Source organism: Heterodontus francisci, chromosome 8 (genome assembly GCF_036365525.1).
Source record: "Heterodontus francisci isolate sHetFra1 chromosome 8, sHetFra1.hap1, whole genome shotgun sequence".
Lineage (NCBI taxonomy): Eukaryota > Metazoa > Chordata > Chondrichthyes > Heterodontiformes > Heterodontidae > Heterodontus > Heterodontus francisci.
This window is the reverse complement of record NC_090378.1, coordinates 38090620-38113944: the sequence shown is the minus strand read 5'-3', so window position 1 is coordinate 38113944 and position 23325 is coordinate 38090620. Positions and strand designations below refer to the sequence as shown.

At 46.2% G+C, this 23325-nt stretch overlaps 1 protein-coding gene across 1 annotated transcript in view; it reads left to right on the top strand.

The window, feature by feature from the left end:
* LOC137372761 (dynein light chain Tctex-type protein 2B) overlaps positions 1–23325 on the top strand; it is a 31526-nt gene that overhangs the window by 3201 nt on the left and 5000 nt on the right. The window contains exons 2-4 of the mRNA XM_068036970.1: positions 835–973; positions 13288–13381; positions 21366–21427. Of these exons, the coding sequence (XP_067893071.1) occupies positions 13378–13381; positions 21366–21427 (66 nt within the window). The 5' untranslated portion in view covers positions 835–973; positions 13288–13377. The remainder of the gene's footprint in view (positions 1–834; positions 974–13287; positions 13382–21365; positions 21428–23325) is intronic.

The window sequence follows — 23325 nt, the reverse complement described above, 5'->3', positions numbered from 1 at the left end:
AGGAAGAACACTGAAAAATAGCGTAATAGAGCACAGAACTGCTCCAAGATTCTCTGACGCAGTGCTGGAGGCCTTGGTGCAGGAGGTGGACAGGAAGAGAGCGGTCCTCTATCCACAGGGGACCAGGAGAGCCTCCAGAGAGACAATGCCAAGGCATTGGGAACAGATAGCCATCAATGTCAGCGTCTACAATGCAGCACCAAGGGTCTGAAAGAAGTGTCTCAAAAAGTTCAACGAGCAATATGAGTGGTCAAAGTCTGTGAATTCATCTTCAAATGCCATATCCTGACAAATGAACCACTAGCCTCACACACTGCCATCCCTTCATTCATCTACCAACAATCTCTTTCAAACATGACTTTTCCTTCATATTGACAGCTTGACCTCACCCTCAGACACATAGCACTTCTGCAAGCTTCAGACCCACACTGGCAGCTATTCAACTGTGCCAGGCACATCAACCAAACACATTACACCAGTCATTACACTTCCCTCTCTCTTGCAGGACAAGTTGGCAGACAACCTCAGACAGCAGCACCTAACCAGAAGGGGACTGGCACGGGTTCATGTCTTCACCCTGATGGAGGAGACAGTGCTAGCCATAATTGGAGTGGCAATGACTGAAGGTGTGAGAAACAGTGGGGGGGGGGGGGGGGGGGGGGTTGAAAGAATTGAAGATGAAGGTATGCCTAATACTCCTTCTCACATCTCATTTCCCCCTCATCCCACAATCTCTTCTGATTTACAAGCTTCAGATGGTGTAAGCATGTGTCTCTTGCTTTCTCCTCCCCCTCCTCTCACCACAACCCCAACTTTGTGCCTTTCTCTTTTCAGATACCCAAGAACTGCAATCTGGCCAGGCAGCGGTGTAGGGACAAGAAGTGAAGATCAGACTAATGATGAAGAAAGACCATCACTCACTTTGACACTCGCAGCCACCAGCTTAGATGCTGATTCTGGTCGTACTTCAAAGGTAACATAGAGATGGGATCTGCATGTGGTGAAACACTGGGCAGAAGTGTCTTGCAGCCAGGGCAGGGCAAAAGGGCAGCACAGATGCCAGCTTTCCAGAGGGTAAGGTCGCACATGACCTGTGCTGCAGAGCTGTCATATGTGGCGTTTGATGGGGCAGCACACAGAAAAAGGCTGACAGCTATGCACATAGATGTTCCATTGGCTGGCTTGCCATAAAGCCTGTGGTCACTGTCAAAGAGCATGGAGGAGTCTGACACCAATTTGCACATGCCTTCGCGTAGACCCTGTCGCCCATCCTTTCCAGTGAGGAAGTGGTGGCCAACTCCAGTACCACACTTGTTGCTCCAACCGTGATGCAGCATCTGATCACCGATGTCTCAGCTTCCATTGCAGCACAAACAGAAGTCACCCAATGTCTGAGTGCTGCAGCAGAAGCTTAGACTGCAAGTTCAGCTTGGTTGTCATGCGACTGCAGCTTCCTGCCACATTCATTCAGACTGCTGCCATCATGGCTGTGGATACCAGTGTTCAAAGGCACATGCAGGGTCTCACAGCAGTCCAGCAATACGATTTTTTTAATTTCCAAAATATACTTTATTCATAAAAATCTGTAAAAATTACATTCCCAAACAGTTTCAAACAGCATCAAGTCAAAGAATACAGACAGTGCAAAGGTAATCAGTTACCTTCTATACAATCATGAGTTGCCTCACAACCCTTCCATTTCATTGTCATGCCATTTACATTTTTACATTTACAGCACACAAAATTTCTCCGATACAGTTCGAGGGGTTTCCCATGGATCCAGCCCCTCAGTTCAGCTTGGTGGGGGGACCTTACACTGTGGTCTTTCCCCATTGAGCCTTTGCTGCGGCTGCCCCAAGCTTTAGTGCGTCCCTCAGCACGTAGTCCTGGACCTTGGAATGTGCCAGTCTGCAACCTTCGGTGGTGGACAACTCTTTGCGCTGGAAGACCAGCAAGATTCGGGCAGACCAAAGGGCGTCTTTCACCGAATTGATAGTCCTCCAGCAGCAGTTGATGTTTGTCTCGGTGTGCGTCCCTGGGAACAGCCCATAGAGCACAGACTCCTGTGTTACAGAGCTGCTTGGGATGAACCTCAACAAAAACCACTGCATCTCTTTCCACACCTGCTTTGCAAAGACACATTCCAGCCACCGTGGGGGCATTGCGCGGAGGGGGCGAGACTTCGGGTGTGCATGAAGGATCTGACAGGGAGGGCCCTTCTCACCACCAGCCAAGCTACGTCTTGGTGCTGGTTTGAAAGTTCTGGTGATGAGGCATTCCGCCAAATGACTTTGACGGTCTGCTCGGGGAACCATCCGACAGCATCCACCGTCTCCTTTTCCCATAGGGCCTTGAGGACATTCGGTGCAGACCACTGCCTGATGGACCGGTGGTCAAAGGTGTTTTCCCGCAGAAACTGCTCCACGAAGGATAGGTGGTACGGCACGGCCCAACTGCATGGAGCGTTCCGCGGCAATGTGACCAAGCCCATCCTTCGCAACACCGGGGACAGATAGAACCTCAGCACGTAGTGACACTTGGAGTTTGCGTACTGGAGGTCTACACACAGCTTGATGCAGCCGCACACGAAGGTGGTCATCAAGATGAGGGCCACGTTGGGTACATTTTTCCCGCCCTTGTCCAGAGGTTTGAACATCATGTCCCTCCAGACCCGGTCCATTTTAGATCCCCAGATGAAGCGGAAAATGGCTCGGGTGACTGCCACAGCGCAGGAGTGGGGTATGGGCCAGACCTGCGCCACGTAGAGCAACAACGTGAGCGCCTCGCACCAGGTGACCAGGTTCTTACCCACAATGGAGAGAGATCGCTGCCCCCACATGCCCAACTTTTGTCGTACCTTGGCTACTCGCTCCTCCCATGTTTTGGTGCACGCCCCGGCCCTTCCGAACCATATCCCCAGCACCTTCAGGTAATCTGACCTGACGGGGAAGGGGACAAAGGATCGGTCAGCCCAGTTCCCAAAGAACATGGCCTCGCTCTTGCCGTGGTTAACTTTGGCTCCCGAACTGGTCGCAGATGCTCATCAGTCTGCGCACGGACAGCGGATCCGAGCAGAAGACGGCGACGTCATCCATGTACAGGGAGGTTTTAACCTGAGTGCCTCCGCTGCCTGGGATTGTCACCCCTCCTATGCTCGCATCCTTCCTAATAGACTCAGCAAAGGGTTCAATACAGCAAAAAAACAAGACCGGGGACAGAGGACAGCCCTGTTTGACTCCAGATTTGATCGGGAAACTTTCCGATTCCCACCCGTTGATTGAGACTGCGCTACTGATGTTTGTGTAGAGCAGTTGGATCCAATTGCAGATTCCCTCCCCAAACCCCATTTTGGAAAGCACGTCCATCATGTAGGTGTGTGATATCCTGTCAAAAGCCTTCTCCTGGTCCAGGCTGATGAGGCAGGTGTGCACCCTCCTGTCCCGTACGTAGGCGATCGTATCCCTGAGTAGCGCAAGACTATCAGAGATCTTCCTGCCGGGTACAGTACAGGTCTGATCGGGGTGAATCACCAACTCCAGAGCAGATTTGACTCGACTGGCTATGACTTTGGACAGAATCTTGTAGTCAACATTAAGCAGTGAGATGGGCTGCCAATTTCTGATTTCTGCCCTCTCCCCCTTCCGCTTGTAAATGAGGGTGATGATGCCTTTCCTCATGGATTCTGCCATGCTGCCGGCCAGGAGCATACTCTCATATACTTCCAGCAGGTCCGGGCCGACCCAGTCCCACAGGGCCGAATACAACGCGACCGGTAAGCCGTCGCTCCCGGGAGTTTTACTCGTCTCGAAGGACTCGACGGCCTTTGTCAGCTCGTCCAGAGTTAGCGGCTTGTCCAGTCTCTCCCTCCTGCTGTCATCTAAGACCTCTGTGATAGATGACAGGAAGGACTGGGAGGCTCTGCTGTCTGTGGGCTTCGCGTCATACAGCCCAGCCTAAAAGGATTTGCTGATCCTTAGTATGTCGGACTGCGAAGACGTTACCGAGCCATCTTCTTCCTTTAGGCTGCTGATAACAGAGCTCTCTCTGTGTACCTTTTGGAAGAAGTAACGCGAGCACGTCTCATCCTGCTCGATGGAGCGGACTCTGGACCGGAAGATGATCTTGGAGGCCTCCTTGGCAAAGAGCGAGGTCTGCTGGCTCTTCACCTCTTGGAGGTCCTCCTTGACCTCGACCCCCATTGACTGCAATCGGAGTAGATTTTGCATACTTTTCTGGAGTCGGGACATTTCCCTCTGTCTCTCTCTCGCCCTCTGAACACCTTTGTGGATGAAGAACCTCTTGATATTCTCCTTGATCGCTTCCCACCAGTGAACTGGAGACTCAAAGAGGGGTTTCACGGTCCTCCAACCTTTGTAATCCCTTTTGAGTTCCTCAACATTCTCTGGGTACAGCAGTGTAGCATTGAGCTTCCACGTCCCTCTGCCAACCCGCTGGTCGTCCTGTAAGTGACAGTCGGCCAGTAACAGGCAGTGGTCGGAGAAGAACACCGGCTTAACGTCGGTGGATCCGACCGTGACAGCACGGGACACAAACAGGAAGTCAATCCTGGAACGGGCAGACCCGTCCGATCTTGACCATGTGTATCTGCGCTGCACTCCGTCTGCAGGTTTGCTGAAGACGTCGTGCAGTTTGGTATCTTTAACTGTTTCCATTAGGAATCTGGACGTCGCGTCCAGTTTGCTGTCGTCACTGCCGGATCGTCCAGCCGCATTGATGATGCAGTTGAAGTCACCGCCTAGGATGACCGGCCTGGACGTCGCCAGCAGCAGTGGGAGCTGCTGGAAGACGGTCAGCCGCTCGCTGCGTTGTACCAGGGCGTATACGCTGATCAACCGGAGCGGAGCGTTGTTGTACATCACGTCTGCTACGAGGAGGCGACCGCCCACCACCTCCTTAACTTCGGAGATGGTGAAGTTACCTCCCCGCAGCAGAATACCCAGGCCGGAGGAACGGCAATCATTACCCCCCGACCAGATCGATGGCCCTTGGGACCCCCATCGCGACCACTGCCTGTAGGTGCTGAGGTGTGGTATTCCACACTCCTGCAGAAACAGTAGGTCAGCTTTGACCTTGGCAACGTAATCCAAGGTTGAAACACATCGCGTAGTAGATTTAATGCTCCGCACATTAAGGGAAGCAATTCTTACAGCCATTTTTTAAAAGTTATTTGTTGCTTCCCATACCATTTGTCCTTGCTAGTCCCAGTCCTTCGGGATGTTCCTGCATACCCATCGTGTGCGCAAGCAGTTTCACGTTGGTTGGGCTCAGAAACCCCTCCTGCTTTTTCATGCAGTGTTTGTTCCACTCAGGTGACATCGGGGGGGTCTTGTAGGCAGAGAGGATTGGGTTGTCCTCAGCTGCTTCCATCTGTTCCTCCTCGAAAACATCACTGCTCCCGGCTTCCCGGAGCTGAGGTGCGCCAGACGTGTCTTTGCTCCTGGTGTCCCGGAGATGAGATGCGTTGGCCACGTCATTACGTGTGGCGCATTGGGGTTGGGGCACGCCGGGCCCATCACAGCTTCCAGTGCCCAGGGGCTGGGATGCTTTATCATCCATCTCGGAGTTCTGCCGCCTCTTTTGAAGGGGCTGTCGTTCCAGCATTCCCCCGTCTAGTGAAGAGGAGTTGTTGCAGTCTGATTCAGAAGATAGCCTCCTCTTGCCACTGGTTTGGGTGGTGGCCTGTTCCGCTTTGGGGTGTTTTTTCTTTGTGGTTTTCCTCTGGACCACTTGCCACTGACCTGTTTGTCCATCTGCTGCCTCCTCCTCCATTGATTCTGTCTGTGGAGGAGGGGTTTCCAGGCGCTGGGTAGGTGCTGGGTCGCTGGTTTCAGCTGCCTCCCCTTCCTTCCCCTTCTCAGGTTGAAGTTCCTCACTGCGGAGAAGGTTGCTGGTCTCCTTTCGAACACCGGACGCCTTCGTCGAACCTTCTCCCGGCCTTTCCTTGGACCTTACCGCCTGAGCATAACTGAGGCAGCGTTTGGGGCAGGTTTTGTAGAGATGGCCTGCCGCACCGCACAAGTTGCAACACTTCGTCTGCTTACAGTCCTTGGTCTGATGGCCTTCCTCCTTGCAGTTCTTGCAAACAACCATGCTGCAGTTGGCTGCCATGTGACCAGATTTGCCACAGTTGCGGCAAACTCTGGGCTGCCCAGCGTAGACCAAGAAGCCTCGACTTCCCCCGATAGCGAAGCTGGAGGGAGGGTGGATGATGGCTCCACTGGGATCGACCTTCAAGGTCACCTTGACCTGCCGCTTGCTGGTCCAAATCCCAAAGGGGTCCTTGACATCAGTGCTGCTGCCGGCCACTTCGACGTACCTGGCGACAAAGGTGAGTACATCCACCACCGGAACATGGGGGTTGTCGAGGTGAATCGTCACCACCCGGTCCCGTTGTGACGGAAGCGTGAAGAGCGGCTCTGCTGTGAGGATCGACAGTGGCGCCCGGTCCCCTTTCTCCTTGAACGCCTTCAGGAACTTGATGCATCCCGCCACGTTCTGGAACGTCACGTCGAAGTATCCACTGCTGGGGAAATCCTGCAGGCAGAAGACGTCCGTCGCTTGAAATCCGCAGCAATCGAAGAGAATTTTCTTGATGAAGAAGGTGCGATCTGTCCCCAAACACATTGTTAGGATTGCTGAGGAGCTGCCTGTGGGAGTGGCCAAGGCACCATGGAGCACAAGTCAGCTGTCCTCTCTTAAGATGACACTATTCATCCCCTCACCACTGCCAGTCTGCCAGTTCTGTTGCTGTTGCCTTTCAGCCAGCCCAGGCTGCTGCAGCTCGTGCCCAGGTGGTGCAGTCCAAAGCCAAGCTTCTAGGCCAAGAGCTGCATGAGCTTGTACTGCAAGACCACCAGCCATGCTACAGCCACTGGGGTGGCATAAGAGCACTAGGAAAGACAAAGGCACATGGAAGACAGGCACTAAGGGAATGTACCAGGTGATAAGTTGACTTTTGTATGGAATGTTGAATGTTTTGACCAATTTAGTTTTAAATCTTTGTTTTGTGGTGGCTTTTATTTCAGCATTGTGTCGAGGAAGATGCTGTGATGGTTAGTAACAGAGGGAAGGTACCATGTGGGACTATTGCTGAATGGGGATTTGGGGTTGCGTTCACTGATAAGTCGGATGAGCCAATCACAAACAGCCTGGACAGAAAGTGGATGTGTTGGTTGCCTCCTCACTCTCCTCCTGCCCCTCCTACTCCACTTACTTATTTGCACGCTGTATACCTGGGGGCAAAGATTGTGCCTTCATGATGTTGAGGTTGTGCAGGATGCAGCAGACTACAAGGAATCATAACACATGCTGTGGTAAGTGCTGCAGGGCTCCGCTAGAGTGGTCCAGGGAGCCAAAGCATTGCTTAAGCACCTTAATAGTCTGCTCGATGATATTTCATGTGGCAGCATGGCTCTCATCATATGCATGCTGCCCACACATGCGTGGGTTGCACACCAGAATCATGAACCATGTGGTCAGCGGATAGCCCTTGTCGCATAGTAGCCACCCTTTGTTTGTTATGGTGGCTCAAATGCTGATGGTACAGTGGACTGGTGCCAAATAAAGGTATAATGACTGCCTGCATGACGCGCTGAGTATGGTTGCACATCAGCTGGACATTGAGGGAATGGAACCCTTTGCAGTTGTGATACATCTCTGAATTTACGTGCGGCACCCACAAATCAACCTGTGCGCAGTCACTAGCACCCTGCACCATGGGGAAGCCTGCTATCTTGGGAAAAATGTGTGCTCACTCTGCCTGATTCTCTCTGGAAATGTATACAGCTCTGCTCGCATATAGAGTGTTAGTGACCTCACATACACAGCAGTAGATGTCGAATTGCAAGTTGTTCGAAATGTTGTCTCTCCAGCCTGGTAGGAGCCTGACTCAGAGAAGTTCATGGACATGGTCACCTTTGCAGCCACTGGCGATGCTGTTCTCACCTGGCTGTGAGGCTGCAGATCTGCCTGCAAAAGGGAGCACATTTTCGTGAGCATCTTCTTAGTGGAAAGAAGGTATCACACACAGTATTCTTCACTGAGGTTGGGATAGGAGAATTGCTCTCTGAAGTCCCTGGGTGGATATGGCCTCCTGCTGAGAGACCCAGTCCCCCTCCCACTCCTTCCTCTTCGAGCAGCTTGTCCTGCTCCATATCACCTTTGTTCATTCTTCCTGTCATGTTGCAGGCCAAGGAGGATAGAAACTGCAGCACACATGACTGGGTGCAAGTAATGACCAGAATCCTTGAAGTGAGAACCAAGGCCTTCATTCCATGCCACACCACTGCCCGTAGACTTCAACAACTTTAAGTGGCTGTACAAACCTCCAAACATTTCTACTAACTCAGCAAATCAATAAAAATCAATCAGCAACAAACATGAAAGTGGTTGAGAATCTCTTTAAACCTGGTGAGTTGTCCTTCCTGCAGTTGAATGCGTGTTCAGCTGTGCGAGCTTAAAAGAGGGCATTAGCTGGAGCATTGAGGTTGAAAATCACACCGCTAGTGTCAAATCAGTATTACATACTGACTGACTTCACAATCTGCCTACTTTAGATACCTCTAGTGTACACTCCCAGCGCCTGAGCTAATGACCTACCCAAAATGGCGTTCGGTGAAGGCTGCACCAGAAGTGCGCATGCACAGTGCAGACACCATTTTGGACCCGAAGGGACATCCATTGTGCTGAAATTATGGCTACCACACAACTGAATTTTGCGGCCTAAGGAACAGAAGGGGATGGCAGGTGCTGTACCAAGCAATGACAGGTGAGGTGAGAAATGAGAAAGGGTTAATTAATAATCTTGTAGTAAAGGGGCCTCTGGGGAAGAGTGACTATAATATGATAGAATTTTATATTGAGTTTGAAAGTAATTTACTTAAGTCCAAAACCCGGATCTTTAAATCTAAAAAAGCAAACTACATAGGTATGAGGAGTGAGTTGGCTAAGGTAGGTTGGGAAACTACATTAAAAGATATGACGGTAGCCAAGCAATGGCCAGCATTTAAAGATTAATACATAATTCGCAACAAATACAAATTCCATTAAGGCACAAAAAACTCACAAAAATGATCCAATCATGGCTAACAAGAGATGTTAAAGATAGAATTAGATCAAAGGAGGAGGCTTATAATAGTGCCAAAAAGAGTAGTAAGCCTAAGATTTGAGAGGATTTTAGAATTCAGCAATGGAGGATCAAGAAATTGATAAAGGAAGAGAAAAAAGAATATGTGTAGACAAGCAAGAGACATAAAAACAGATTGTAAACATTTCTATTGGAATATAAATAGGATGAGATTAGTGAAAATAAACTTGGGCCCATTAGAGGCCGAGACAGGTGAAATTATAATGGGGAATATGGAAATAGCAGAGACATTAAACAAATACTTTGCATCTGTCCTCATGGTAGAGGACACAAAAACATTCCAGAAATAATGGAAAACCAAGGGTCTATTGAGAATGAGGGACTTAAAGAAATCAGTATAAGTAAAGAAATAGTACTGGAGAAATTAATGGGACTAAGTTGCGCCAAATCTGTTGGACCTGACGACCTGCGTTTTAGGGGTTTTAAAAGCGGTAGCTGCAATGATAGTGGATGCGTTGGTTTTGACCTTGCAGAATTACTTAGATTCCAGAACAGTTCCCAAGAATTGGAAGGTAACAAACATAATCCAATTTTTTAAGAAAGGAGGGAAAGAGGAAACAGGGCCAGTCAGCCAGACAGCCTAACATCATTAGGAGGCAAAATGCTAGAATCTATTATTAGGGATGTGGCAACAGGGCACTCAGAAAATCATAATATGATTAAGCAGAGTCAACATGGATTTATGAAAGGGAAATCGTTTTTAACAAATTTAAAGATTTTTGAGGATGTAACTTGTAAGATGGATAAGGAGGAACCAGTGGATATATTGTATTTGGATTTTCAGAAAGCATTCAATAAGGTGCCACCCAAGAAGTCATTACACAAAATTAGGACTTATGGATTGGGGGTAATATATTAACATGGATTGAGGATTGATTAATGCACAGAAAATAGAGAATAGGAATGAACTGAGCATTTTCTGGTTGACAGACTATAACTAGTGGTGTACCGTAAGGATCAGTGCTTGGGTCTCAGCTGTTTACAACCTATATTAATGACTTAGATGAGGGGACTGAGTGTAACCTATCCACATTTGCTGATGATACGCAGTTAGGTGAGAAAGTATGTGGTGAGGAGGATGCAAAGAGGCTGCAGAGGGATATAGACAGGTTGGGTGAGTGGGCAAAACATGGCAGATGGAATACAATGTGTCAAAGTGTGAAGTTATCCACTTTAGAGGTAAAATTTAAAAAGCAGAATATTTTTTGAATGTTGAGAGACTGGAAAATGTTTTCATTCAGAGGAACCGGGTGTCCTTGTACATCAATCTCAGAAAGTTAACATGCAAGTACACCAAGCAATTAGGAAGGCAAAAGGTATGTTAGCTTTTGCTACAAAGGGATTGGAGTATAAGAGAAAGAATTCTTACTATAATTATACAGGGTATAAATGAGGCACACCTGCAGTACAGTGTGCAGTTTTGGTCCCCTTACCTAAGGAAGGACATACTTGCCCTAGAGGGAGTGTAATGAAGGTTCACTAGACTGCTTCCAGGGATGAGGGGATTGTCCAAAAAGGAAAGATTGAGTAGACTAGATCTATGTTCTCTGGTATTTAGAAGAATGAGAGGTGATCTAATTGAAACATATAAAATTCTTAAGGGGCTTGACAGGGTAGATGCTGAGAAAATGTTTCCCCTGGCTGAGGAATTTCATACACGGTGTCACAGTCTTATAATAAAAATCAGCCATTTAGGACTGATGAGAAATTCCTTCATTCAAAGGGTTGTGAATCTTTGGAATTCTCTATCCCAGACAGCTGTGGATGCTCAGTCATTGAGTCATTCAAGACAGAGATGAACACATTTTTGGATAGTAAGGAAATTAAGGGGTATGGGAATAGTACAGGTAGGTGGACTTGAGGTAGAAAATCAGCCATGATCTTGTTGAATGGCAGAGCAGGCTCGAAGAGGCCAAATGGCCTATTCCAGCCCCTATTTCTTGTGTTCTCATGAATGGTAGTGTATGCATGCATAGCACTGTGAGAGAAGATCCGCTTACAGGTTGCATTTGGGAGAATGATGGTACCAGGGATTACTGTTGTACACTTTAGCCCTTGACCACTTTGAGGTTAAGATCTGCTACAATATAATTAAAATTTGTTCAAAGGAAATAGGAAGGAGTTATCTTATCTGGCTGCCTTGTTCAGGGTGTTGAGCATTCTTCCTGCACTACAGCCATTGCAGTCAGCAATGTGGCACTGATAGTCATTGCTATCTCCCTCCACAAGGTGCACACTACAGACTTCTTGCCACCCACCCCAAACAAGCAATTTTGCTATGTTGTATTCCACTCTGGAGTACATCCAAGTAAGATGCAGAAAAATTGGTTGCCTGAAATTTGTGTACTGCCTTTTCTATCATCTTTTGAATGTAGCTTGTAAGCCCTGTCTGATTGCTGCCATTGCCTCTTTAAACAGGAAGACCAATAGCCTATGTCTGCACCACTTCTCTACACCCTCACCTTGACGTTTCCTTCCCTTTTCCCCACATCCACCTCCCTGGACAGGCAGGAGTTGCACTCCCTGTCTGTCTCCCCACAAGTTTTCCTTCCCCACTTGGCGCAACTCAGGAGGGCATGGACTTGTAAGGGGTAAAACTGGTCTTGGGGAGTAGTACAAAATGGGTAACCATGAATTGGCATCCTTTTACACTCTTCCCGACAGAAAAGAAAATCTGGAGGATTGTAAAATGGACTGCGTATTTGGTGTTGCTCTTTTTTCGCTACTACCAAAGACCAATTTCTCCTTCATATTCCCTGACTGCTTCACAGAACACAAATGCACTTACCTTGGGATTTGTGATAGGATCAGCATCAGGGTCAGTTGGCAGCCAGCTATTGCACCCAGCCACAATTCCAGCAGCGCAGTGGCCTGGCAGGAATTGCTAGGCCGAGATGTTTTCTTCTGCGCAATTCTTATCAGTATATTAAGGTTGCTGAACAAATAAACAAGTTGATACGTTACTAAGGCATTTTCTTTACTTGTTGCAACATGTTAGCTTCCTTTGATATACACAGGGCTGTGATATTCTTGGCCATGCTTGTAGCCCAGTAGAGGAAGTGAAGAAGGAACTACCAGTCTCAGGTTCAATCCCTGGTCTGTACTGAGCTAATTAAGCTTAACCAAGCAGCAGTCGGACAGCTGCAATTGGCCTCTGCACTCGTGGATATTTTTACGACCAGGCGAGGATGGGGTCTAGGGCTCCCCTCTCGGCCTTTTCCTGGTTTAGCCATAACAGGGTTTAACTTTTAAAACACCGTGTTTTTAACTTCCCTTCAGTGAGTCCTAGCTCACTGCTCTCTAATTGTAATTGCAAAGAATTCAACCAGACAGGTTTTCTCAGATTTAAACAAGAAAGGTGTAAGTTTATTAACCCTAAAACTCTAACTCAGTTAAAGCTACTAAAAATAAGCGACACAACCACGCTAGCATGCATACACGATAAACACACATGCAAATAGAGACAGAGGAGGAGAAAAAATTAAAGGGCAAAGGTTTGAAGTAATAGATGGAGTTCAGTTACAGGTTTTGGGGTGGATGTAAAGTCTTTGATTGAAGTTAAGTCTTGCAGTTCTCGTTGGGGCCCCAGTGCGCACTTTCAAACTTGTTTTGCTGGAATCTGTCTTGAGGCTTCAGTTACTTCCATGGGTCCCTGGAACTTTGTGTGAGAGAGAGAGAGAGAGAGAGACAGAGAGAGGAAGTGCTCTCTTCTTGAAGTTCAATTGCAGTCTCTTTCTTTCTGTGTCAGGCACAATTCAAAACCCCAGGTTTGCCAGCAGGGTAGTCATGTGACTAGTTCCCTGTTTGAAACAGCCTGCCCTGCAAGGTTTGTGGATTCCTCGAAGCTTATCAGACACTCTCAGTGGGGGAGTGGAATTCTGGCTCTTACACAGTCAATGACTCTCAATGTCTTTTGATCATCAGTATTGACAAAACCCATCTGGCTAACTGGATCAGGGAGTACTCCAATTGTCTCTCCATGCAACTGTCTTTTAGAATGCAAATGTGCAGCTATGTTTTCAGCCACTGTTCTGTGGTCTTTTAAAACAAGTTATGTTCAATGTCCAGTAAGCATTCAAATAAAGCTCCATATGACGAAATTAATATTTTCCATTTGGCAGGTGTGGTTTCCATCGCAATATGGAGAGGAATTTTGGCCAGGGGTGTCAGGTCTGATCATATCCAATGACCCCTGCTAGAAGTGTAAATGTATGGGTGAGGACAAATTGGACTACATCTACCTTCTGAGATCAATGTACCTCATCCAATCTATCCAATTTTAAGACTATGGAACACTTTGCAGGAGACTTGACATGGTTGGAGAAGAGAAGTTTGTCAGTTTAGCCAGCTCTTATTGGGTGGAATCTTATGAGAGCTGCAGGGATAGATTTGGAGGTAGGACCGGGAGGGAAATCAGAATGGTCCACATCGGGTCGGCAGGCTGACACATTCACATCTTCAGGCGATCATGCTGGACATGGGTGAACAATGGAAGTGACTAACTGCCGGTGGCAGCAGGTAGCCAATAATTACCAATTCATGGCCTGTTGAGGGGAACAGGGAGGACGCCATCAGGATCTTCCTGGTGTCAGATCAGCCTCCCACTAAGTGCCAAGCCTGGCAGCTCAGTGGAGGTGGGCTCACAGTGCTGGCGAGCCATCAGAGCCAGATGCTCCATTCCCCAAGGATGAGGCTGCAGGCAGGAAAGGCCACATCCACGGTCAAAACGATTCATCTGGACAGTTTCTCCTCCGCTCTGAGGGCCCTAAGAGCTTTGGCCCTCATCTGTTGATTGTGATGCATGTTGAGGAGTCCTTGCACGCGTCTTACTGCCTGAGTAGTTCCTACCTCTCCCAGCGGGACTGGCAGCCTTCCAAAGTTGCAGGGCCTCTGATTAGGCTTACAACCTCAGGAACCCGTCCTCCGTCCTTAATTGGACAGGAGTCCCGGAGGCAGCCTCTTAATTGGCCACCTCCAGGAAGATCTTGCAGGTGGGCAAGATTCACGGACTATCGGAGACAGGACCTGCATTTGTCCCCAATGGACGAATATTTTCAAAGGCAGCAAGATTCTGTCCACTCTGGTGAGTGCAGATCAGTGTTCCTTACTGTTAATCTCGGTGTATAAAAGCTATTGCAAAATTCAATACTGACCAGGACAGAGAAGGTCTCCAGCTGGCTTTTCTGCAAATAATAAAATTATGAATTTTTGATTCAAACATAGGGACAAAAATATTATTTGAAAATCTTTACGGGGTAATTTTGAAAGAAAGTGCTGTCCTCCCCACAATGTTGTTTCTCTTTAATGCGAACAAAATGAAAAGTTATTTCAAAAAAGCTTGTACCTCCGCAAACAGTGAAGTAGATTTCCTTTTTTAACCACATGTTTGGATATTTATTAGCTTTAAATTATTACACAACTAAAATAGCTGCTCATTAAAAGTGAAAAGTTGCCACTCAGGCGTAGAACTGCTGGTGCGGATCATCTGCCATTATAGAAACTGCATGATTTTGGAAATGAAATGGATGGCTGATCAGCAAGACTAGTTTTATGGCTGGGTAACAAGTCGAAGATGTTCTCTCTTGTCTCTGCTGTAACACAAACTTGTGCAGCTGGCATGAGAATGTAGTGACCCAGCAATGGAGTTTTCTAAGCAAACCCTTCGCAGGATTGAAGTCTGACCTAAAACTCTCCATCGAGATGATAATAGCTTTTAATATCTGTGTTAGGAATGGCATTCTCACCTTTGAGTCAGGAGGTTGTGGGTTAAAGTCCCATTTCAGAGACTTGAGCACAAAAATCTAGTCTGACACTCCAGAGCAGTACTGAGGGAATGCTACACTGTCAAAAGTGCCTTCTTTTGGATGAAACATTAAACTGAAGCCCTGTCTGCTCTCTCAAGTGGACGTAAATGTCTCTGGGTACTATCATGAAGAAGGGCAGTGAGGTTATCCCTGGCGGCCTGACCAATATTTATCCCTCAATCAACATCACTAAAAACAATAGGTTATATGGTCACTATCACTTTGCTGTTCTTGGGAGCTTGCTGTGTGCAAACTGTCTCGCATGGTTCCTGCATTACAACAGCGTCTATGCTTCAAAAGTACTTCATTAACTATAAAAAGCTTTGCGATATCCTGAGGTCATGGAAGGCACTATACAAATGCAAGTCTTTCGTTTTATGCACAACTAAAATTACAGGAATGCATTAATGCATGAGTTCATGACTGTAGAGATTTTAAAAATGCTGAAAATCTAAAGTAAAAAGAGAAAAAAAATGAAGAAAATTAACATCTAACATCTGATAGCATTAACATCTAACCTGCCAGTTCTGATGAAGAGTCTACACATAAAATCAATACTTTTTCCTCTTCAGGGGCTTGACAGGCCTACTGTGAATGTCCTGTTTTTAATTGATTAAGGGCCATCTCTATTAATGTTATAACCAGCTTAGAAATGGTTATCTAAAACAAAAACAGTAAATGGTCAATCAAATGGACAGCAAGGTCAATCGGCATGTTTGGAGTAGCAGGTAAGTTAACATTTCAGGCAGTTGCCCTTAGCCTGAAATAGATGGCCTTTTAAAACATAATAAACTCTTAACATTTCATCAAGATATATTATCAGAAGAATTTGAAATTTAAGTTTAATCTCAAAACTGTGTTGTTTACGAACTGTTGTGGGTGCATATTTAATTCTACCCTTTGGGAAAGGCCCTGGAAATTGCAATGGGATACAACAAGGACAGACACCTGCTGCAATAGGTCTCTTCCCCTTTTTCTTCTGCTCCAATCCTGAAACACTCCAAGTATAGGGCAGAGGAAAATCTACCTTATTGTAACTTCACTTCCAGGACTTCTTTGAGTATAGACTGGGGGATATAGTGCCCCATTTACTTTAAAGGAATGCCCCCAATAGCACGTAAACAGCCCTGTAAACAGCCTGCTGCCGTTGCCAGCAGATGAAGCAAAACCCTCTTTGGGAGGGGTTGAGAGAAAGATGAAGTGTTGTTGACCATGATTATAGGTCTTTTCTCAGTATTGTATGAGGTAGATTTAAAAATTGGTTCTTAACAAAAAGACCTTAAAGTGCCATTACATGCAGGGAAATTGGCCCTCATCCCATTTCTGATCTTAATTGAAACTCATCAGAAGGAAGCCAGTCAAGCTGCTGATTACCAACAGACTGAGGAAAGCCAATAACCTAAACGCTGGAAACATTTTTTCACTTTTTCTTCCTGCGGAGAAATGTCGCGTCACCAGACAGTTGCTCCCTCTGATAGCAAGGCTGAGATAGATTGCAGGTTGGCATCCTTCCATCTATGAAAGATGATGGACACGCAGCAAACAATCCACTTAAGTGGGGTGTCTTCTCTTGGTGCACCTTTGCTGACGGCTGTAAAGGCCAATCCTTGAGAGGCAGGTTCTGCCACAAATGCCGCACGTGAAATTGCCAAATGATGCTGTGAGTTGTTGTTTTTGACATTGGCACCTGTTGCCAAGCTGCTGTAGCACTGTAGCAACTGGTCATCGTGGTAGTGCACATCAGTCCACAGAATGTGTCAACATTTCCCTCTTTCGCCAACTCATGACTTCCAGGTGCGATAGTCGCCATTTAGGCCCTTCATGTCATGCTTGGAAACATCCCTGTAACAGAGCTTTGGGCGCCCCACTGGTCATCTGGCACTGGCTACCTCACCATAAGGAAGGTGCTTGGGTGTGCAATTGTCTTCCATCCTGTGGACATGTCTGATCCACCAAAGCCGCCTCTGTTTGATTAGTGCAACACACTAGGGAGCTTTGCCTTTGAGAGGCCTGCCACATTTGTGATTTTTGTCCTGCCAGGATATACCCATAATGTGTTGCAGGCAGTGAAGATGGAAATTATTGAGCTTCTTTTCCTGGTAGCTGTAAGTCACCTATATTTCACAGCCATACAGCAAGGTGCTGAGAACACAGACTTTATAAACCATCAGCTTGGTCCTAAGGTCAGCTTGGTGTTATCACATGTGTGTTTTGCAAGTTGACCAAAGGTGTTAGCTGCGTCACCTATGTGTTTATCGACCTCTGCATCAAGGGACAGATTGTCACCGTGGATGCAAGGTAGCAGAATTTTCTAACCACTTCCAGTGGGGTGTTATTTAGTGTGGTCAGAGGTGGAGATGTAAAACCTTGTCCCATGACCATGGTTTTCTTGACGCTTATAGTCAAGGAGAACAAGTTACAGGCACAGGAGAGACAGTTCATGAGTCCTTGTAGCTGAGATAAGGAACTTTAAAAAGGAGTAAAGGACTGCTAAAATACTTCCAGCCTCATGAATTACAACACTGACAGCACTTAAAGCACTACCCTCCCCCATTACCTTGCATTGTCCTGCAATCACTGCAGGAAACTCCTTCTCTGCACAACTCACAGTGACTATACTACCATGACAGCCACATTCTCCAAACATTTCACAAAACTCTCATTAGCACATTTCCCTCTGTCTTGCAGGAGGAGGTTGCAAACTATACAAGGCAACAGGTTGCCAGCAGAGGAGAAGGAGCCCATTCACACACCCTCTCCCCCCTTACAGGGAGTTCCCTGGACACCATTGGAAGGGACAGAACGGAGTCTGTGGTCACTGGCAATACTTCCTAGCTTCTGGAAAGGACCCAGCGGATTGGAAAATCGCAAATGTAACACCTCTATTCAATAAAGGAGGCAGACAGAAAGCAGGAAACTACAAGGCAGTTTCTAGTAGTCTAACATCTGTCAAAGGGCAAATGCTAGAATCTGTTATTAAGGAGGTAATAGCAGAACATTTAGAAAATCATAATATAATCAGGCAGAGCCAACATGATTTTGTGAAAGGGAAATTGTATTTGACTAATTTATGAGAGTTCTTTGAGGATGTAACAAGCAGGGTGGATAAAGGGAAACCTGTAGATTTGGTGTACTTGGATTTCCAAAAGGCATTCGACAGGGGCCACAACAAAGGTTGCTACACAAAATAAGAGCTTACGAGTCATAGAGTTATACAGCACAGAAACAGGCCCTTCGGCCCATCGTGTCTGTGCCGGCCATCAAACACCTATCTATTCTAATCCCATTTTCTAGCACTTGGCCCATAGCCTTGTATGCTACGGTGTTTCAAGTGCACATTTAAACACTTCTTAAATGTTGTGAGGGTTCTTGTCTCTACCACCCCTTCAGGCAGTGTGTTCCAGATTCCAACCATCCTCTGGGTGAAAAGGTTTTCAACAAATCCCCTCTAAACCTCCTGCCCCTTACCTTAAATCTATGCCCCCTGTTTATTGACACCTCTGCTAAGGGACAAAGTTTCTTCCTATCTACCCTATCTATGCCCCTCATAATTTTGTATACCTCAATCATGTCCCCCCTCAGCCTTCTATGCTCTAAGTAAAACAACCCTAGCCTATCCAGTCTCTCTTCATAGCTGAAATGCTCCAGCCCAGGCAACACCCTGGTGAATCTCCTCTGCATCCTCTCCAGTGCAATCACATCCTTCCCACAGTGTGGTGACCAGAACTGTACACAGTACTCCAGCTGTGGCCTAACTAGAGTTTTATGCAGCTCCATCATAACTTCCCTGCTCTTATATTCTATGCCTCGGCTAATAAAGGCAAGTATCCCATATGCCTTCCTAACCATCCTATCCAGCTGTGCTACTGTCTTCAGTGATCTATGGACAAGTACACCAAGGCCCCTCTGACCCTCTGTACTTCCTCGGGTCCTACCATCCATTGTATATGCCCTTGCCTTGTTAGTCCTCCCAAAATGCATCACCTCACGCTTCTCAGGATTAAATTCCATTTGCCACTGCTCTGCCCATCTTACCAGCCCACCTATATCATCCTGTAATCTAAGGCTTTCCTCCTCACTATTTACGACACCACCAATTTTCGTGTCATATGCGAACTTACTGATCATACCTCCTATATTCACATCTAAATCATTAATGTACACTACAAACAGCAAGGGTCCCAATACCGATCCCTGCAGTACACCACTGGTCACAGACTTCCAATCGCAAAAACAACCCTCGACCATCACGGTGTAGGGGATAACATATTAGTGTGGATAGAAGATTGGTTATCCAACAGGAAGCAGAATCGGGATAGATGGGTCATTTTTGGGTTGGCAAGCTGTTACTGGTGGAGTGTCAGACGGATCAATGCTGGGACCTCAACTATTTACAATCTATATCAATGGATGAAGGGACTGAATGTATGGTAGCTAAATTTGCTGATGACATAAAGATAAGTAGGAAAGTATGCTGCCAAGAGGACATAGAGTCAACAAAGGGATTTAGATAGATTAAATGAGTGGACAAACATTTGGCAGATGGAGTATAATGTGGGAAAATGTGAACTTGTCCACTTTGGCAGGAAGAATAGAAAAGCAGTATATTATTTGAATGGTGAGAGACTGCAGAACTCTACAGTACAGAGGGATCTGGGTGTCCTGGTACATGAATCACAAAAGGTTAGTATGCAGGTACAGCATGCGATTAGAAAGGCATTTGGAATGTTGGCGTTTATTGCAAGGAGAATAGAGTATAAAAGTAGGGAAGTGTTGCTACAGCTGTACAGGGCTTTAATTAGACTGCATCCAGACTACTGTGTACAGTTTTGGTCTTCTTACTTAAGAACGGATATTATTGCATTAGAAGCAGTTCAGAGAAGGTTCACTCGACAGATTCCTGGGATGGAGGGGGTTATCTTCTGAGGAAATGTTGAGCAGGTTGGAGTTTATAAGAATGAGAGGTGATCTCACTGAAACATATAAGATTCTGAGGGAACTTGACACGGTCGATGCTGAGAGGATGTTTCCCCTTGTGGGGGAATCTAGAACTAGGAGACACAGTTTAAAAATTAGGGGTCTCCCATTTTAGACAGATGAGGAGACATTTTTCTCTCAGAGGGTGGGTCGTTAGTCTGTGGAATTCTCTTCCCCGGGGAGCAATGGAGGCTGGGTCATTGAATATATTCAAGGCTGAGTTAGACGGATTTTTGATCAACAAGGGAGTCAAGGTATGTGGGGGTAGGCAGGAAAGTGGAGTTGAGGCCACAATCAGATCAGCCATGATCTTATTGAATGGCAGAGCAGGCTCAAGAGGCCAAAGTGCCTACTCCTGCTCCTAATTCTTGTGGTGGTGCTGTGCAGGGTTGATTTCTATCTAATCCTTTTTGTCTCTTCTAACCTCTCCCTCACCTGACACATTCTGCATGATAAGGACATAAGAAATAGGAGCAGGAATAGCTATAAGGTCCCTCCAACCTGCTCCACCGTTCAGTAAGATCATGGCTAATCTTCTACCTCAACCCTACTTTTGCATCCTATCCGCATATCACTTGAAAAGCAGCAGATGCTTTCACCATCCACTTCTCTCACTCTTTCTGCTCTTCCTTTGATGCCCCTCAGCCAGTGGATGAAGAGAAGCCCAGTATTCCTGAAGATGCACTGTCACTTGCTCTGATTCTCGCAAGCACTAGCTCAAATATTGACACAATGCACACTTTAGAGGTTAGGAGGTGGTAAATGCAAATGTGCAGCAGCTTGGGCAGGGGAATAGGACACCACATGTGCCAGCTCGTCAGAGGATAAGGTTACATAATAGTTCTGCTGCAAAGGACTCAGATGCTGACTTTGAGAGCCCAGGCTACTGAAGAAGGCATATGCATGTACACCAAACGCTTGGTGCATTGGACAACCTGCCAGAGAACATGAGCATAATGTCACAGAGCATGGAGGAGTCCAGTGGAGACCATTCTGACTAACAGTGGTCAGATCCATCAGCCCTGCAGAACAACCCACCATGATGAAGCATCTTGTGATAAATCTAACAACATCCATGGCAGCTCACATTACTGAACTGCCAGGCTGCTGCAGCTCAAGTTGAGGTGCGGCAGTCTGCAGCCAGGTCCTCTAGGCACTGCTGCTTGAGGTCATCCTTCAAGTCCATCTGATGTGTTCTCAATGGAAGCTCAGCAGCGATCAACCGCCCAAGCTATAGCCATTGGGGAAGTATCTCACAGGAACTCCAGTATAGAGAATGAGCACACAAGACAGGCACTAAGGGGGCTTGTACAAAGCTGATTAATTAATCATTTCTTATGTGAATGTTGACACGATTTGTTTGATAAATTTGTACTTTTAATCTGAATTTTGTATTGGTATTTGTTTTTTTATTGAAGTGAGGACAAGATCCATAAGTTTGAAGAGAAGGAAGACAATCGGATGGTGGTTGAGAAGAGCGGTAAGGATATGGAACTGTTGGTGAATGGGGAATATAGGCTGGTTAAGTTGAAGTGTTCCTCAGTTAGCTTATCTCTGAGATCTCAGGCATATAATGAATCTGGTGGTCGCCGCCTCTCTTCCTTCTCCTCTTCCTCCTCCTCCTCCTTGTACTTCTTCCAGTGCAGGTGGTGATAAGAGCTGCTCCCTTATGCTGGCAAAGTGCTGTAGCATGCAGCAGACAACAACAAATCTGGAAACATGTGCGGGAGTGTACTGCAAAGCTCCTCCTGAATGGTCCAGCCCGTGGAAGCATTATTTGAGCATGCTGGTTGGTTGTTCAAAACTTTCATTGTTGGCATGCTTACAACAACTTTGCACAATCGATGCAGGATCCTAATTGGAATACGTTATGCTGAAGTTAGAATGTTGCTGGCATGCACTCTCCTACTACCAATGTGACCTCTTCTACCAATATGGCAGGCAGTGTGCTTCCAGGCAGAAGTGTACATGCATTTCCTGTCTGCCATAATGGGGGCTTAGATGTGTTCCACACAGCCAAATTTCTAGACCTGTATCTCACTTGTGCCCCCATGACTTCTTTCTACACATTCTGCACAGCTTTATTTACGTCAATCATCACACATCAATATGTATTTTTTGAGCTGAGCTTTATGTGTATCAAAAAAAGTGCAAAATATATTTTTATGTTTGTTTGCCAAAGTTTCCTGGAAGCTGCCTGTAAAATTATCATTCTCCCCTCATCCAACTACCCACGTTCTTCCACTTTGACAAAATACAATCTTCCTGGCTGGATTCCTCCAAAACACGGAAGCAGATGGTTCAGGACAATTGGTAGAGGAGTTATTTTTTTGTAAAAATTAACTATTGAATAATAATAATAAAAAGAAATGTGAGGGAGACAGAAGCTGAGAGATAACATTGATCTGCACCCTTTAGTCACAACACAACACATAATGCACACAGAATAATGAGTATGCTTCCCATACTTCATCAGTATGTCTCATACATTGCCACAGTTTGAAGCAACTAGATATAGCAGCAGCAATTGAATATCTGACAATATTTTGCTCTCCTCTGCCATATAAGGACTTGTTATTGTGTTGGTTCTCAGGTATAGAGAAGAGATCAGGAATTTTGATATCTCTGACACTGCACATACTGTTTTCTACGTCAACCACAATAGCATTACTTGCTTCATTACAACAGATAGAAAGAAGAAAAAACGTGCATTCATCTTAAACCTTTAACATCCTCAGAACATCCTAAAGTGTGTTAAAGGCAATGAATTACTTTTGAAGTGTAGTCACTGTTGTTTTGTAAGCAAACACAGAAGCCAATTTTCCCATAATAAAGTCCCACAAAAAGGAAGGAAATAATGACCAGTTAATCTGACATGACCCAGAGCTTCCTGTCGCTTGCCATTTCAACACACATCCCTGCTCTCATGCCCACATCTCTGTCCTGAGATTGCTGCAGTGTTCCAGTGAACATCAACGCAAACTCGAGGAACAGCACCTCATTTACCAATTAGGCACACTACAGCCTGCCGGACTGAACATTGAGTTCAATCATTTCAGAGCATGACTCGTCCCCTTTCAGAGCATGACGCGTCCCCGCTTTTTCGTTTAGTTTTACCTTTTTTCTCAGTTTTACTTCGTATTTTTGATTTTTATTTCTTTTTATTTTAGTTTGTTTCATCATTACACTTTATTTTCATGTGCCTGCCCACTTTGTTTTTCACGTTTTGCTTTTGGCTAGGGCTTTCATTGTTGTCATTTAACACCCTCTCTGCACTAATGCTTTGCATTTCACACCATTAACACACTCTTTGTCTTTGCCCCATGACCTCCTTGTCAGTTATTCTCTGTGACCTTCTGTCCTATCAACACCTTTCCA